The sequence below is a fragment of the Dysidea avara genome, chromosome 4 (genome assembly GCF_963678975.1).
Source record: "Dysidea avara chromosome 4, odDysAvar1.4, whole genome shotgun sequence".
NCBI lineage: Eukaryota > Metazoa > Porifera > Demospongiae > Dictyoceratida > Dysideidae > Dysidea > Dysidea avara.
Window position 1 is genome coordinate 5,091,875 of NC_089275.1, and position 15,926 is coordinate 5,107,800.

Consider the following 15,926-nt stretch of genomic DNA (forward strand, 5'->3'; position numbering starts at 1 on the left):
TTTCTAGATCCGCCACTAACTAGTGCCAATGATGCAACATAAAAATATGTGAAATGATGCACTCATTATTATTATCCGCATTACACGTCATTTGTTATTTTGATATGTAGCAACTATATAAATACGTACATGCATATTATATTTTGTGAATGTATATGCCTTTTTACAGAAAACCATTAATTCTCAACCTCAACTTGATTACCCACTTCAAAGTGATCTTGGCACTCCTGTTCCTATTACATCTGATGATAAAACCACACCAGGGCAACAGAAGAGACTATTTGCTGAATTTTTACAGCTACTGGGATTGACAGAGAAGTATCCTAGAAAGTTAAAGATCAGTGATTCTATGATTGTTCGTCAAGGCAGTATGGCAAACAAAACACAGAATCCTAATGAACTACCCCATATTGTTTTGCAGAGAATAATGATGTTTGACTCAAGAAGCAGAGAAAGTTTGTTTAAAGGTAAAATAAGTGGCAGCTCTGTTCTGGCAGCCTCAGAAGAGCTACATCCATTGGATGTCATGTTAGCTTTGTTTCACTGCTCTGACAACTTTCTCACCCAAGATTTACTACTAAAATTAGCCACTTGCCAACTTGCAATCCCATTCTTGGTACCCAACCCGGACAATGGCAATATACTGTTTCTAATATGGGCAATGCGATCAATAATTAGAGCTTGGAAATCTAACCTGAATGGTAAGGTAGTTGGAAATGAATGTCGAATTGTCGACTATCCCGGGCCTATAGTTTCTTTTTTCAAAATAGGTGAATTACAGCAGTCAAAGTCTAAAATTATAAATGAGGTACTCAGTGAGACCAAGTTGGATTTCTTCTTTCACTGGGATTGTGAAGGTGGGACATTAGATCGATTGTTTGTAGATGGAATGGCAGAGTTGTGTTGCTATCTGCCATCTGGTAAGGATGATGCAAACAGTTTCTACTCTGACATAATGCTATTTGTTAATCTTCGAGGTGATGCCAGGAAGCATGTAAAACAAACAAGCTTTATTCAACAGATTAGTTTTATGTCCTTTGTGTTACTGACAGAAAACAGTTTGGATAGCCAAACCATAGAATTATTACAGAAACTAAACAACACTCCTGGAGGAGTGGCATTAATGTTTCCTGATCTTAAAGGTAATGAAAGCTTTAAGAACCCTGCATCCGAACAAACGCTTAATGGTATGCATATAATCAAGCTGAAGGGTAAAAACAATGCACAAATGCGAAATGAAATACGTAAAGAAATAGTAGCTAAACTGCAGACGGATGCAAGAAATCATTGTAAAAGTTTAAGTGTTTGTGTGGAGTCTGCACGTGCCTTGGGAATCCATATTGATGAGGATGATGCAGGGTGCAATGAAGGAAGGAGACTTGCAGATAATGTAATGGAAAAGGTTAGATCAATTTCTGCTCATGAAGCCAAGCTTAAAATGCTCCCTTTACAAGGACCAGACTTATGGCACAAATGGGCTAAACATGATAAAGAATTTTATCGTCAGCTTGCAAGAAACTTAACAAGCACCATTGATGTGTACAATGTTGAAATGGATAACAAAAAGAAAGCTATCAGGCAGAATCAATTTAATTTTACAATGAAGACCACAATAGTAATGAAGGAATTTTTGAAAGCTCTGTTAAATCACACTGGGAATATACGTCTATATTTTCTTTGCTGGCTACGTATACAATTAGATGATTACTCAAGAAAAGTTCTCCCAAGTTTGCATGGTGCATATCAAAACACGAGGGCAAAGTTACTTAAAGCAAAAGCAGCAGACCACACGGATGTAACAGATGATACTGAAGCTATATTGCAGTTAAAGGAGAAATTGAAATCACAGAATGAACAGCTAGTTAATGCTTCATTTGGTCTTGAACATTTTTTTCGAGAAATGGGACAAATGTATGAGGCAAGGATGGATATTCAGCTTAAAAGTGTTCCAGATGATAAAAAAACAGAAGTTGAGTCATTTCCACTAGTAGTAGCAGAGCTAATGGGTGAGGGTTATCCAGTGGAGTTGATGGATGGAGATGCTTCACATGTACCTATCACATGGGTAACAGCTGTGATTGATAAGATGAAAGATCTTCACTCACAGAAACAGTCCATTTTTGTGGTATCAGTCTTGGGGATTCAGAGTACAGGAAAATCTACCCTCTTAAATACAATATTTGGTCTTCACTTTAATGTCAGTGCAGGACGATGCACACGAGGCGCATATTTTCAGTTGTTGCCTGTTGACCCAACACTTAGTAAGAAAATTGGTACTGATCACATAATGATTGTAGACACAGAAGGTCTTCGTGCTCCTGAACTGCAATACAAAGAGGTACAAAAGCATGATAATGAATTAGCAACATTTGTAATTGGTCTAGCTGATTTGACAATAGTCAACATTTATGGTGAAACACCAGGTGAGCTAACTGACATACTACAAACTGCAGTGCATGCTTTTATACGGATGAAAAAAGTTGATATGCAGCTTAGCTGTCATTTTGTGCATCAAAATGTTACTGCAGTGATGGCAGATAGCAAAAGCAAGGTTGGCAGGCAAAATTTCCAAGACAGGTTGGATACTATGACAAGTACAGCAGCCAAAGTAGAAAAATGTGAAAGTCTGTACAGATACTTCCAAGATGTTATTCAGTTTGATGATGAAACCAATGTCACCATGTTCCCCAGTTTGTGGAAAGGAGATCCTCCAATGGCTCCAGTAAACCCTGGGTACAGTTTCAAAGCTGGCAATTTAAAGCAAGCTGTAATCACTGCAATAAAAGGTAGGGGAATGAAATGCAGTTTTGTTAGATTTCAACTAAGAATTAAAACTTTGTGGAGTGCAGTTCTTCAAGAAAAGTTTGTGTTTAGCTTTAAAAATACTCTTGAAGTTACTGCTTATAATGAGCTTGATACAAAATATGGGAAGTGGTCTTGGGATATCCAGCACAAAGTGTTGGAATGGCAACATCAAACTGGAAATGAAATTAACAGTTGTGATGCATCGGTGATCGATTCTGTTGTAGGCAAGTGTTTGTTGAGACTTGATCAAGAAATTAATGCTATGTCATTAAGCGTCCATAAAGAGATGGTGGAATTTTTTGAAAACAGTGAAAGGTCTGAAACTTTAGCACAGTGGAGAAAAAGCACAGAAGTCCGACTAAGCAGTTTATGTGATGAGCATAAAGAAGATGCTAAAAAGTACTGTAAGCTTTTAAAGGGAAATCGTGAAGGAAGGGTTGAAATAGATAACATGCAGCAAGAATATCGCCAGCGTATCCAAGCTTGTGTTATTGGTTTAGCAGCAGATAGTAAAGAGCAAAAACATACTGCTGAAATGCGAGAAAAAATATTTAACCAACAATGGAAAAAATGGTTAGAAGATTTATCAAAAAGAATACAACCAGTTAAGTATACTACTGATGAGCAAATAGAGTTAGATATCTGGAATGTGTTAATAGAACTGTATAAAGCTCATGGCCAAATTCTTTCAGAAAGAATGCAAATTCGTCAGTTGAGTACTAGAGGAAACCTACACCTGGATGTTGATCGTCATACACATCTCGACTCTACAAGAATTATGAGCAGTTTTGCAAAACAGGCTAAAAAGGTTGTCCACAAATTTGGTGTTACCGGATATTCAAATTATGGAGAAGCTACCCCAGAAGATGTTCGCTATGCAAAGACTTTAACAAGTGAATATTTTTCTCTAGTAGAAACATGGATGGAAAATTTGATGGAAAAATTTCAAGATTTTAATAAAGTATTAATTTCTAGCTTGTTGAGGAAACTGCAAAGTGCTATAGATAACTTCAATAATGAGAAAGCCAACACATTCAGCTTTACACCAGTATATCAAGTAGAAATGGGAATAATAGTGGCCGGATTTGCTTATAAACGTGTTGTAGCAAAACTTAAACTATTGAAAATGGAAAATGATCCTAATGAAGCTATGAAACGACTAAAACCTATTTATTTCAGAACATTTGAAACGCAATTCTCAGAAACATCTAATGACTACACGGCAGTGCAAAATATTTGCAGCATCATAAGAAAGCCAATTGAAAAGGCACTAATTGAGAAGCTTCAAATAGAAATAGTTAACAGCATGAAAATTGAAAGCAGCCACTTTAGAAAGAAGAACTATTTCAAGGTCCTTGTACTGAAAGACTTGGCAGCTGCTGGAAACTTTAACCTATACACTACATATCTTATCAATGTTGCTAATAGCTTTAAGCACTGGTGCAAAGTTTATGTGGAACGGCATTGTGAAAAAAAGAAAGAAAAAGGAAATACTAATCTTTACAACCTAGCAGAGTTGAATCTGAATGCCACTGTGATCAAAATAGTTGAAGCAATCAAAAGCTTGCATGCTCAGTATTCTACTGAAACTCTTGATATTGGAGACACTGCATCTAGCATATCTGATGAAGATGTTTGTCCAGCAGACGAGTCTGCTCAGATTTTAGCAATGAATGACTGGCTCCAGAGCTTCCATGAGAGCATTAAGAAGACAGTAGCTGTTGATTTACAGGAAATAACAGATATAGTTGGAGTTGAAAATATTAATAACCTTAAGTTTTTTACAAAGCAGCTCATCAGATACCTTAAAGTTGAATTACCCAAAATAATCCTGACTGATTTTAAAGATGTGCCTTCAACTGTTGAAAAGTTGACAGAGTCTGCAAAATCTCCACATAATGTGTTGTACAACTCTCTAATTGGTTGCAAAGAACAATGTCCATTTTGTAAGGAACAGTGTGAACTGACTGATGAAAGCCATCTTGATGCTGGAAAACCTCACTATACAGAAATCCACCGTCCTAGTTGTCTTGGAAGATATGTTTACAGTTCAGATAACAAATTGGTCTTTACAATATGCACAAAAGTTGTCAATCCTGATACTGATTATACATTTAGGAATGCTGACACCAACAATGAATTTCATCTTTACAAGGAATACAAAAAGATTTACCCTGATTGGTTGATTTCAACAGAGAGCCCTAACACAGGTCCCAAGTACTGGGAATGGTTCATAGCAACATACAATGATAAACTTGTCGAGTGGGCTAATGCAGCACCAAGCCCAGTAGATGCTGAAGGATGGAATGACATCACCAAAGAAGACGCAATAGATAACCTGTCTGAGGCCTATGGGCTAACAACTGAAACTAACTAATATGCATATTTACACACAAAATAGTCATTAGAATTTTTGTTAGTTTTTGAAAAGTAACTACACCCCTGTAGTTTAACTGTTTTTTTTTTATTGAAGTACAACTTCAGTTAAGTATTTAAATGTCATTTTTGTATGGGTTTTTTTCCTGGTTCATTGTAACTGGGTTTTTCCCCAGGCCTAAGTGCCCCATTATAATTATTGCATAAGTAGCTGCACATTTGTTGTGTTTATTATACAATGTTCTGTTGAATCATTTATTACACTGTACTTGTGAAAGCCTGGCCACGACAGCTGAGAGGGCGCACAAGCTCAAGGTAGTTCACTGGATAGGTTGACAGCAATTCATTCAACATTTGTGACCGGATCTTGGAAAACCTAACTTTTGGGCACAAGCAAACTTTTTGGGAAAACTCAAATGAAAATTTCAACAGTTTTTTTTTAAATTAATTTTTTTGCACATTAGGATAAAGCAACTATATAAACCTTCTTGCTGTGAAGTTTCACATACACAGCTTCATTTTCCTAGGAGATATGGATGATTATATCAGACCATGTAGTATTTTCACATGCATGGGACAACAATTAACATACAAATTGGGTGAATTGTTCAGGTGCTGGAATGGCTAAAACTTAATCTTAGACAATGATACATGGCATTTAAATGCAGAAATGTACTTATAATACCTCATTAAACTATCAGAAATGTCTTTTAAAGTATTTTAGATGGAAAGAATGGAATTATTGGTAAACAAAGTGATTTGCAACCATCACTATAAAAAAGAGACTGTGGAAAGGTATGGAAATGTCAGATTTCCACAATATTGTCTTACCTTTCCTTTCACCAGGAATGATCACATTTCCACAACTTTCCTAAAAAGATTCAGCCGTCTTTTGATCTTTCCTTACCACTTAAAGGTTAGGAAAGGTTGTTTTTCCCAACAGTAAATGCAAGGAAATGTCACATTTTTACCCTCGTCCCACCCCTATATTCTGTATTACTTGGTTTAAATAATTCAATTTTAAATCAACAAAAGATCATCCATACACAAAAATGCAACACAGTCAAAGTACAAAAAATGTCTGTCTTGAGTGTTCATCAATACATTCTTTACGACAAACTTTATCAGTGGCAGACTCATTGCCTGAATGTTTTCTGTGTACTATAAATGGAAAAAAATAGATATAATGCCAAAACATTGTACAGCAAAACTCATGTATGGATACTGACTGATACTAACTCCGTATTTTATTCTGAATCAGTATTGCTCTGTCTTGGGACCATCTTGGGACCATTATTCACAAAATGTGCACACTAACAGTCTACTACTATGAATAGTAATCTAGTTTTGCCGGGGGCTAAGCTTTACTTGAAAAAAATTGTTCAAAGACAGTCTGTGAGAGTGATACTGAGTAAAATTCAATAAAATACAGAGTTAGTATCAGTCAGTATTTTTTAGTATTTTACTGTGACGTACATAGTGATGCACCAATACCAATATTTTTTGTCAGTATCACCCATTTTTGGTGATATAAGATTGGTATCATTTATGGATTAAATGCCTAATACCATAACCGATATTATACACAACGTCATTTAATTGCTTTTTTCAATTCAACTTTGTTTTCAACTTCAATATGGCGGCATGCATAGTGAGTGGAATGGACCATTTACAGAAGAACCTATCACCATGAATTGCTTTAAATAATGGTTATTAGTGCAGTAGAATGGGAAGCCACAAAAGAAAATTCATTGAAGCCATATGTGGTGATTGACAGTGCAACATGCAAGTGTAAATGCAAGTATAGCAGTGCAGTGTAACAGTAAGTGTATAATAGTGCAGTGCAACTAGTGTATTAACAAGCAGTGCAAGTGTATTATAATATTAAACTGCCGATGATCAGAGATACTGGCTGTTTCTTATGCTTCAGTGGCAAAGTATCAGTATTGGCCAATTTTCACCAAGAAAGTATTGGTATCGGATTGGTTGGTAAAGTGGTATAAGTGCATCATTATTTGTATGGTGTGTACATAGGAGTTAAGTGCATGTGCTTATTACAGTATGTTTAAAAGTATGAGCTTGAGCATCATGTGTGTGTGTTTGTGTATTCGTGAGGTTACTTGTCACAGTGTAAAGTACTAGAATCAACTAGCGAGCTAGACACAAGTCTTTTCGACGGATCTTCATCTCAGCAAATTGTACAGGACCAATATTTCCTGCTGCATATATTAAGTAAGTGGAACTTCATTTAGGTTGATATGATGACAGAAATGGTACCACCACCCACTACGATGGTAACTTGCACAGTTCCCCGGGGAATGATCATTATCATTATTTGTAGTGCTGAATTTCAGTCCATTGTGATGGGAAAAATAGTTATATGTTTTCCCTGTGAACTCTCCAACAGTCAGTCGATACTCCTGACTTGCACTACCTATAATGAAATGATTGTAGTGAAGATAGGTCCAGGTATTGTCTGCCTTTTGAATATCCATCCTCAACTCCCATTGGCCAGTTTGTGTCAAGATATGCACCAATTTAAGTCCAGCCCAGAAGTCATCATTGAGATCTCCAAATCCATCCTCATAACTCTTCCAAAATCGGTTGAAGCTCAAACGACTATTGTTCCTGTTTCTTTGTATCACGATCCATCCTCCACCATCAGTGATCATGTCACAGTAGACATCGGTAGTAGTGTAAGTCCCCACTGCATTTGTTTTCATCTTGTACACTCCAGATGTGGCTCTGTTTGGTAGCACTCTCCTCAGCTCACAGCAATTTTTGATGGTGACACAATCATCAGTGTACCTTTTAAGGAGGTTATCACAGTATTGATCAGCATTGACCAGTAGCAGTAACAGTGTTAATATGACAAGTTGTGTAATGATGCTCATAACTGTTGTTGTAGGTGATAATGTCTGGTAGATCAGTTAGAGTAGATATTTTTAGTCCAGAACTTTCTTGCAGAAGCTTTCTTCCTAATATACAAACTGCTCTGAATCTTTATACTGGCACGCTAAATATAGTTGCTCAAATTGCTTGCATACTAAAGGAGTGGCTCATCTTATAAGGTTGTACTGTTGTAATATTTGTGGGATAAATAAAACTGTTTATTGAAGGTGAAAGTACATACTTGTATCCCTTATATAAACCATTAACCACACATCACATCCTGTGTACAAGTTTCTGCATTGTAGTGGTAGTGAGATTGTTTCAGCATGTGATGAACACTCAAATAGTGCACGTGGCTGCACTTATTGTGGCTTTGCATGTCACAAACTTACACTGATGTACTGTATTTCATGATGACTAAATGTTTATAGATCCATCAGTTGTGATTGCCACTTTGCCAGTCACAAAGTGACTTTCTGTGCAGTTGAAAAAGTTTTCAGTCTAGTGTCTGCATATACTGTGTCATGGACAAGTCACTGTTAACACCATGTAGAATCTGTATAATAGTGTGAAGGAGTTTTATTTTTAAAACTTGTACAGTATATATCCGATTCATTCCATTTCATTCAATTGTAGGTTGTCATTGAAAGTACTGATGTAATTACGAGACAAAATAAATTTGCAGTATGTTTGTATTCTTTTGAGTAGTGGATCAAATGCACCATTGAAAGTTATTGTAGTCAATCCCACAATCCAAGTAAAGTGCTGTATTAGTTTTCTTCAAGGTATCATGTCGCAATTTGCAGTTACGTATTTTGCTAGTTAGTAAGATCACTATACTGTAGACATTTTGCAGCATGTGACATGGTTACTTGATGTTCAGGATACTATCATGTGTGTAGTGTTGTATCTTATCACATTGAACGTTAAGTGTTAGTTATTGTAACAACTCAAGAATTCCATTTCTATGAAAAGTGTTGTGGATATAAACTCGTGGTGGTTGCAAATTGAGACAGTTATAGTGCTTATGTTATCTTCACTAGGGCAGCTGAGATGTGTGTAGTGTTTTACCTATGTATCACACTAAACAACAATGAACTAGTTGGCACAATTCCTAGCATGTGTAGAGCATGGGTGGCAGCTTGTGATTGAAATGTTGGCAGTTGTTGTACTGCTTAAAGTAGTTGTGGGACTGACTTTTAGGCCAGTGCATTTTATTGGCACTGTTTTGTCATTTCACATATTTATTTCCAGGTGTCATTATTATTTTTTCAAAATTGTTTTAATTGCAGTATATACCTGTATCACAGACCACCAATAAAATTCATATCAAGAAAAATTACTATTTATGAGGTACAGTGACACTATACAATAAAATAGTGTGTGGTTACAATACAATGTTTAAGTGCAAGTGAAAAAATAGTACATGCCACTTAGTTGGAGGTGCATACCTTGCGACGGATTTTCATTTCAACAAAGAGTGCATGGGCGCCAACTTGTGGAGGCTGCAAGTTGAGGTTATTAATAATATGGAAGCATTTATTGTGCCACCATCCATTCCTGTAGTTAGCTGCACAGTGCACGTGGAAGGTGCTGCTGGCATCGTTGTCATTGTTTGGAGTGCTGAATTTCAGTCCATTCAGAGGTAAAGATGATGTAAACCAATCAGTATCTGTTTCAGTGAACCATCCAGGCCAACTATTAATGGAAGGTCCTGACTAGCTCCTCCAATGCTGAACTGTTTGTAGTGGAGGTCTTGTCTTTTGATAATCCACATCCCATTGGCTGGTATGTGTTAGAATGTACATCAGTTTCAGTCCACCCCAGTAGTCTCCATTGGGGTCTCCAAATCCATTTTGATAATCTCTCCAGTTTGTATTGAAGTTGACGAGACTACCTTTCCTGTTTCTTTGCACCACGATCCACCCTCCATCATCAGTGGTCATGTCACAGTACACATCGGTAGTGGTGAACCTTCCTAGTTTAGTATCCGGCTTGTACACTCCTGATGCATATTGTAGCCTGTTCTGTGGTACAATCTTCAACTGAAGATGTCTTTGTCATCAGCTTTATCACCAGCCTTGACCGCTAGTAGAGACAGTATCAGTATGCTGAGTTGTGTAATGATGTTCATAATTGTTGTTGTAGGTGATAATGTAGATCAGTTAGAGTAGAATGAAGGCAGTTACTAGAAGAGCTATAGTCTTAGGCTTATGTACTTGCTGAGCACTTCGCTTACTGTTACAATCAATACTCTCACTCTGTAAACTACCACACTGCAATAACACTACAGTGTACTTACAGGGAATATTTACAGTTAAATGGTACTAGAGAGGTGTGGTTGATCATATAAGGCTTTGTTGTAGTGTAGTGACTTGCTAAGGTGCTTTACTTTACTTTACAAGAATAATGAAGAGTAAAAACCATATACCATAGGTAGTATCCTGTGTATACTAACCATATGGAGTGTGGGAGTGGGTTAAGATACAGTGAACTTTAAGTTATCAACCACCTATTAGTATGACCATCTCCTTGTAGTATTTGCTTTTTTGTAACTGCTACGTATGAATTACTGACAGCGCTCTTTTACACAACTCTTTTCTGTATTCTACGTTTGTATTGTGTGTACATACTTGCAAATCCTACGTGTTTGTGTGCTTGTGCATAAAGCATTGGTCCCATATTGGTACAACTACACAAAAATATTTTGCAACTTTCAACCAGAGTAGGGACCATTAGGGATGGGCGTATTTCATTTTTGAAGAACAGTACAGTATTAGGAAAAATACCTTGGTATCACTAAGTACCTTTTAAACATGGGTAAGCTATGATTTGCACTTATACCCACATTGTTTTAAAAGAAAAAAATGAAACAACAATAATATTGTGCTACAAAGTAAGCTTTGAAGTATCCCGAAAAGTAAAAACCATTGTGAATACTTCAGCACACATAGCTCTGTGCTTTTCCACAGCGCAAACATGGTTGTATGGGGCTTGACTTCATGTACGTATGGTCTACAATAAACCACCAAAAATTAATTACTACATCAAATTCGGTATTTGGTATTTTTAGAAAACCACTTCAGTATCTGATAAATATCTTTATTAACTACTAATACCTAAATACCTCCCAACCCTAGCGACCATAGCACATCGATAAAAAGTACTGAAATGAGGTGGAGTAGTGCACGAAATTAAATCACAGTAACACAATAAGAAATACTTTATCCCTACTGTGCTCAAAATACCGTAAGAAGAGCACAATAGAGACATAACACTTCTTATTGTTTTACTGTGATTTAATATTGTGCACTACTCCACCTTGTATCAGTACTTTTATCAATGTACTATGGTCCCTACTCCAGTTGAAAATTCCAATTTTTTGTGTACTTGTTTGTAAACTTTTTTTATAATTATTATGACTGCTGAACCCACGCATACCGCATCAAAAGAAATGGCGCCGTGCACCCCAGCTACCATTTATCAACCCGTTACACAGCGTTACGAATCAAAAACTGTTCGAAAAGTGCCTCTGCAATCAAAGTAGCCACTAAGAAAATATGGACAATTTCCATTATGAAGGGAAGCTATCACGTGCTACCACCAAATCACCACCTTTCACTGTCAGCAAAGATGAATGGGACACAAAGGAGGACACTGGTAAATCCATAAAGAATACTGTGGTACCTCTCGGGCCGGAGCAACATCGAGCAGTGAAAAAATCAAGCCCGTAGCCTTAGCCATTATCGAGTTGTGCTTGTCTGAAGGAATCAATCAGTCAATCAGTAGAAAATTATATATTTTTAAAAATCCGTAGCAACTTGTTGAAAGTGCTATGAGTTGATCTGAAAGCTTGTTTGGGCTTAGTTTTACCTAACTAATACTGCCTGATCATCAAGAAAATTGAGGCTGGTTTTGGGTCATGTTTTTTTTTTGTGGGCCATGCCTACTCCTTTGTGGTCCCTACTATTAGTACTACTGTACTGTATGATATAAGTATATATATGTTGAATGGTTGGAGGGTCCCATGTTATGTTCAAGTCATTTTATTTTATTTTAAAAGTTAGCTTAATTACACATTTATATGTACAGTACTTATATACTTATTACTTGGTGTGCTTAATGTTATGTGTATCATTACAGTGTTTTATTGGTATCCTCAGGCCACAGAGAACATTGGTAACCTAACAATGGGCAAGTGGCAGCAGTTGATGGATCCTATTATGGAGATGGTTGACGTGTTGAAAGTTGTCAGGGAGTTGTCCGGGATTAAGAGGGGATCATGGGTGCATATTAAGAGAGGAATGTTTAAAGTTGATATTTCCAGGGTGAGTTGTGTGTGCACGTGTTGTGTTTGAGTTTGTGTGTGTGTGTGTGTGTGGTTTCCTTGAGCAAGAAATGTTACTCACATAGCTCCAGCTGTTTAAATCGGACCTGGTGGTCTGGTGTCAAATGGGGAAGCAACCTACGCAGCAGTAACATCAATGGGTACCTGGGGAGCAATGTAAAATGTCCATGTCTCACAACTGGAAGATTCAGGTGGGACTTCGGGTGCCCACACCTTTATCTGTGAAGCATGGTACAACCTCCTGTGGGTTCTGCTGAATCAAAGCACCTGAATAGTGCACAGGTGTCCCAGTGCTGATTCATTGGGTAGGCGTGACTGCTAGCAACAACCAAAGGCTTTGCTTTGCTTGCTTTGTGTGTGTGCATGTAGTGTGTGTGTGTGGTGTGTGTGTGTGTGTGTATTTGTGTAGTGTGTACATATTTTGCGTGTCTGTAGTGTATTGTGTGTGTCTTTACATCAACATTTCATTGATCAGGTTGACTAGATAGACTCCTCTTGTAATAAAGCAGTATTGTGGATGATCCCAAGAGTTGACTACAATCATAAGAGAAGTCACCTTACAGTAGGTCACAAGACCCAAATGAGCTCCGTAAGACTAGACGCCGTCCACCTCAAAAGGTTTTTGATGCTGAAGCAATAAAGTACAGTATAGTGAATACACACATTGACTTGTAGTGCTATTTTAATACAGAGCTAGTATTTGCATAGTAATTAGAAATAATTATTTTGTAATCATTCTGAGCACCATATAGCAGGTTTTGTCTACAAGTCCTAAAATTTGCAAACCAGCCAAATTATTCTTTAGCAGAAATTTGTGCGATTGTAATATGTGTGAGCAAGCAAAAGTAAAACTCAATGACATGTGATTGTCATTAAATGGCATCAACGGTGGCTTGTGCCGACACTTTTGCAATAGAAAGTATTATGTGACTACCATGTGTATAAGGTATGCGGTGGTATTGTTTAGGGAACGTTTTATGGTTGAAATTCTTTACAATTCAAGGAAATTTGGACAAGTCATATCGGTGAGGAGTTGTAAAGTATGAAAGCGGTAACATCGATTATCCCTTTGCTGTGGCCATGTGCAAAGAAGGTGCTATTGTTGGACACATCCCACAGGTAGTTTCAGCGGCTTGCTGCATTTTTTAAACATAGAAGGTTTGTCTATTGCTGCAAGGTGCAGGACCAAGGGAGTACTATGCAAAGGGGTCTCCATGTACCCTGCATCCTTTGAATTTAAGGGTTATAACAAGATAGATGCAGAGAATGTAAAAGATACAGTGCTTTTCCATTCTGAGTGGAATATTGCGTCCACATTACAGCAAGTGTCCAGAATATCTTGCACACAATCATCTTCAAACAAACTCTACATTTCATAAAGATGACTACTTATACTTCAAAATTTCTCATCATGATCATGGATTATAATCAGATAGAACACAACAATGTATTATGGTGCCAAATGTGCATGGCTATATTCCTAAGTTTTTAAAAAATTGTTTTTAACTTTTGTAGCTATACTTTGTATGGTGTATGATTTACTTTAAGTACAATTAAGGTAGTTGTGCAGTTGCCTTAACACAATGGCCTAGTTAGTTATACCGGATCCACTAGTTAAATAAAGTACACATGGACGTAATGAATATTGTATATAAACAAGAGCACAATGTACAACTGTGAAGTGTATGCATTTGTTTGGACTATAAGGCCTAAAATTATAATTATGCTACACCACATAGCTAAGTATGTACATTAAATTGTATAATGGAATTCAGTGCTGCGCTAAATTCTTTTTTTTATACTGCGTACTATTATGTATTATAAGGTAGTGCTTATTATAGTATTAAATCCCAGCGACATGAATGTATATTGAAATTAATGTTGCATGACAGCACAGTATAACACTAGCTTTACATAATCATAAAGCTTGATGGACTGAGATAGAGAAATAGAACTACAATATCCCTGTAGTCTTTATTAAAATGTGCATTTTGGTTTCCATATGTTTTGGTTTCCATATGTTTTAATAGAATTAATAAAATGTAGCATTGTATGTAATTATTAACAGTGCTGTGAACATTGTTAATAATGTATGCAAAGTACAGATGAAGTGCATGAGCACCTGCTTATATCAAGACACACGGTAGTATGTCGTGCGGCCCAAGAAGTCGACGCGCCACACCGTGAGTATATTGACAGGAAGAAAGAAAACGCAATTTTCACACCTATGTAGCTCTGTGATCCCTTATCCGATTGGCACCAAATTTGCTAGAAACGTGCCGCCCAGTTAGGGGAGTCTACATACCAAATTTGAAGAAAATCGCTCCAGCCATTTCCGAGATACGAGCGAACAAAATTTCGTTTTAATTTCTTCGTTTTTTTCTTCTTCATCTTCTTCATTTCGCACACTTCGCCATAAAACACGAATGCGTGCTCGGATTGGGATGAAATTTGGTACACTTAAAGGTCTCATTAAGGCGGATCTCCGTACCAACTTTGGTAGGAATCCGATGAACATTCACGGAGTTATGACCGATTATTTGCGTAAAATAAGGTCGAAGGTCTGTCACGCCTACAGGGTAAACCCCTTGGAGGAATCAGTTGAAAATTGATATGTAGATGGAGTAACCATCGTAGGAATGCCTGTTTGTGGTTTGAAAGGAATCGAGATAAAGACCATGGAGATATGACACAAAACCCAACCTGTGTCAAAATTACGCGATCGATTTTTATGAATAAAAAACTATTAGTTTTCGTGTCTACCAGGCAAACCGCTTAGAGCAACGAGCTGAAAATCAGTATATAGCTGGAATAATCATCATAGAAAGTCCTTGCAGTAGTACAGAAGAAACGGATTACAAATCACTGAGTTATGATTCGAAAGGCAACTACGTGCAGCAAATGCGAGATCGAGATACTCTAATAGAACAGTCACTCTAATAAAGCATTCAGCTGCATTTATAATTTACTCAGTTATATTACATTGCAAGTTATTCTGTAGGGAATTCAGCTACAAACAAGTCACCCTGTAGTCAGATCAGCTAGAAGAAGGTACCTAATAGTGAGTTCAGCAACAAAGAAGCCATCATGTAGAGAGTTCAGCTCAAATAAATCACCCTGTAGAGAATTCAGCTACAAACAAATTGCTCTGTAGAGAGATCAGCTAGAAGAAGTTACCTTGTAGAGAGTTCAGTTACAAAGAAACAATCATGCAAAGAGTTTAGCTGCAAACAAATCACCCAGTAGAAAGTTCCGCTATGAACAGATCACACTGTAGAGAGTTCAGTTAGAAACAAGTCATCCTGTAGATAGATCAGCTAGAAGAAGTCACTTTGTAGAGATTTCAGCTAAAAAGAAACCACCTTGTAAGAGAGTTCAGCTGCAAACAAATCACCTGTAGAGAGTTCAGCTTGGAACAAGTCACCCTGTACAGAGATTAGCTAGAAACAAGTCATCCTGTAGAGAGTTCAGCTAGAATAAGTTACATTGTAGAGAGTTCAGCTAC

The 15,926-nt window shown here is 37.1% G+C and overlaps 2 protein-coding genes across 2 annotated transcripts in view; one reads left to right on the forward strand and one right to left on the reverse strand.

The window, feature by feature from the left end:
• LOC136252838 (interferon-induced very large GTPase 1-like) overlaps positions 1–5,182 on the forward strand; it is a 28,470-nt gene extending 23,288 nt beyond the window's left edge. The window contains exon 7 of the mRNA XM_066045414.1: positions 170–5,182. Within this exon, the coding sequence (XP_065901486.1) occupies positions 170–5,182 (5,013 nt within the window). The remainder of the gene's footprint in view (positions 1–169) is intronic.
• Positions 5,183–7,409: 2,227 nt separating this feature from the next.
• On the reverse strand, positions 7,410–8,075 carry LOC136252839 (ryncolin-2-like). The gene has a single exon (XM_066045415.1). The coding sequence runs from the start codon at positions 8,073–8,075 to the stop codon at positions 7,410–7,412; it is 666 nt and encodes a 221-aa protein (XP_065901487.1).
• Positions 8,076–15,926: the final 7,851 nt, after the last annotated feature.

Bases quoted from the DNA above. Each gene is read 5' to 3' on its own strand.
- LOC136252839 (XM_066045415.1), bottom strand. From the start codon at position 8,075: ATGAGCATCATTACACAACTTGTCATATTAACACTGTTACTGCTACTG.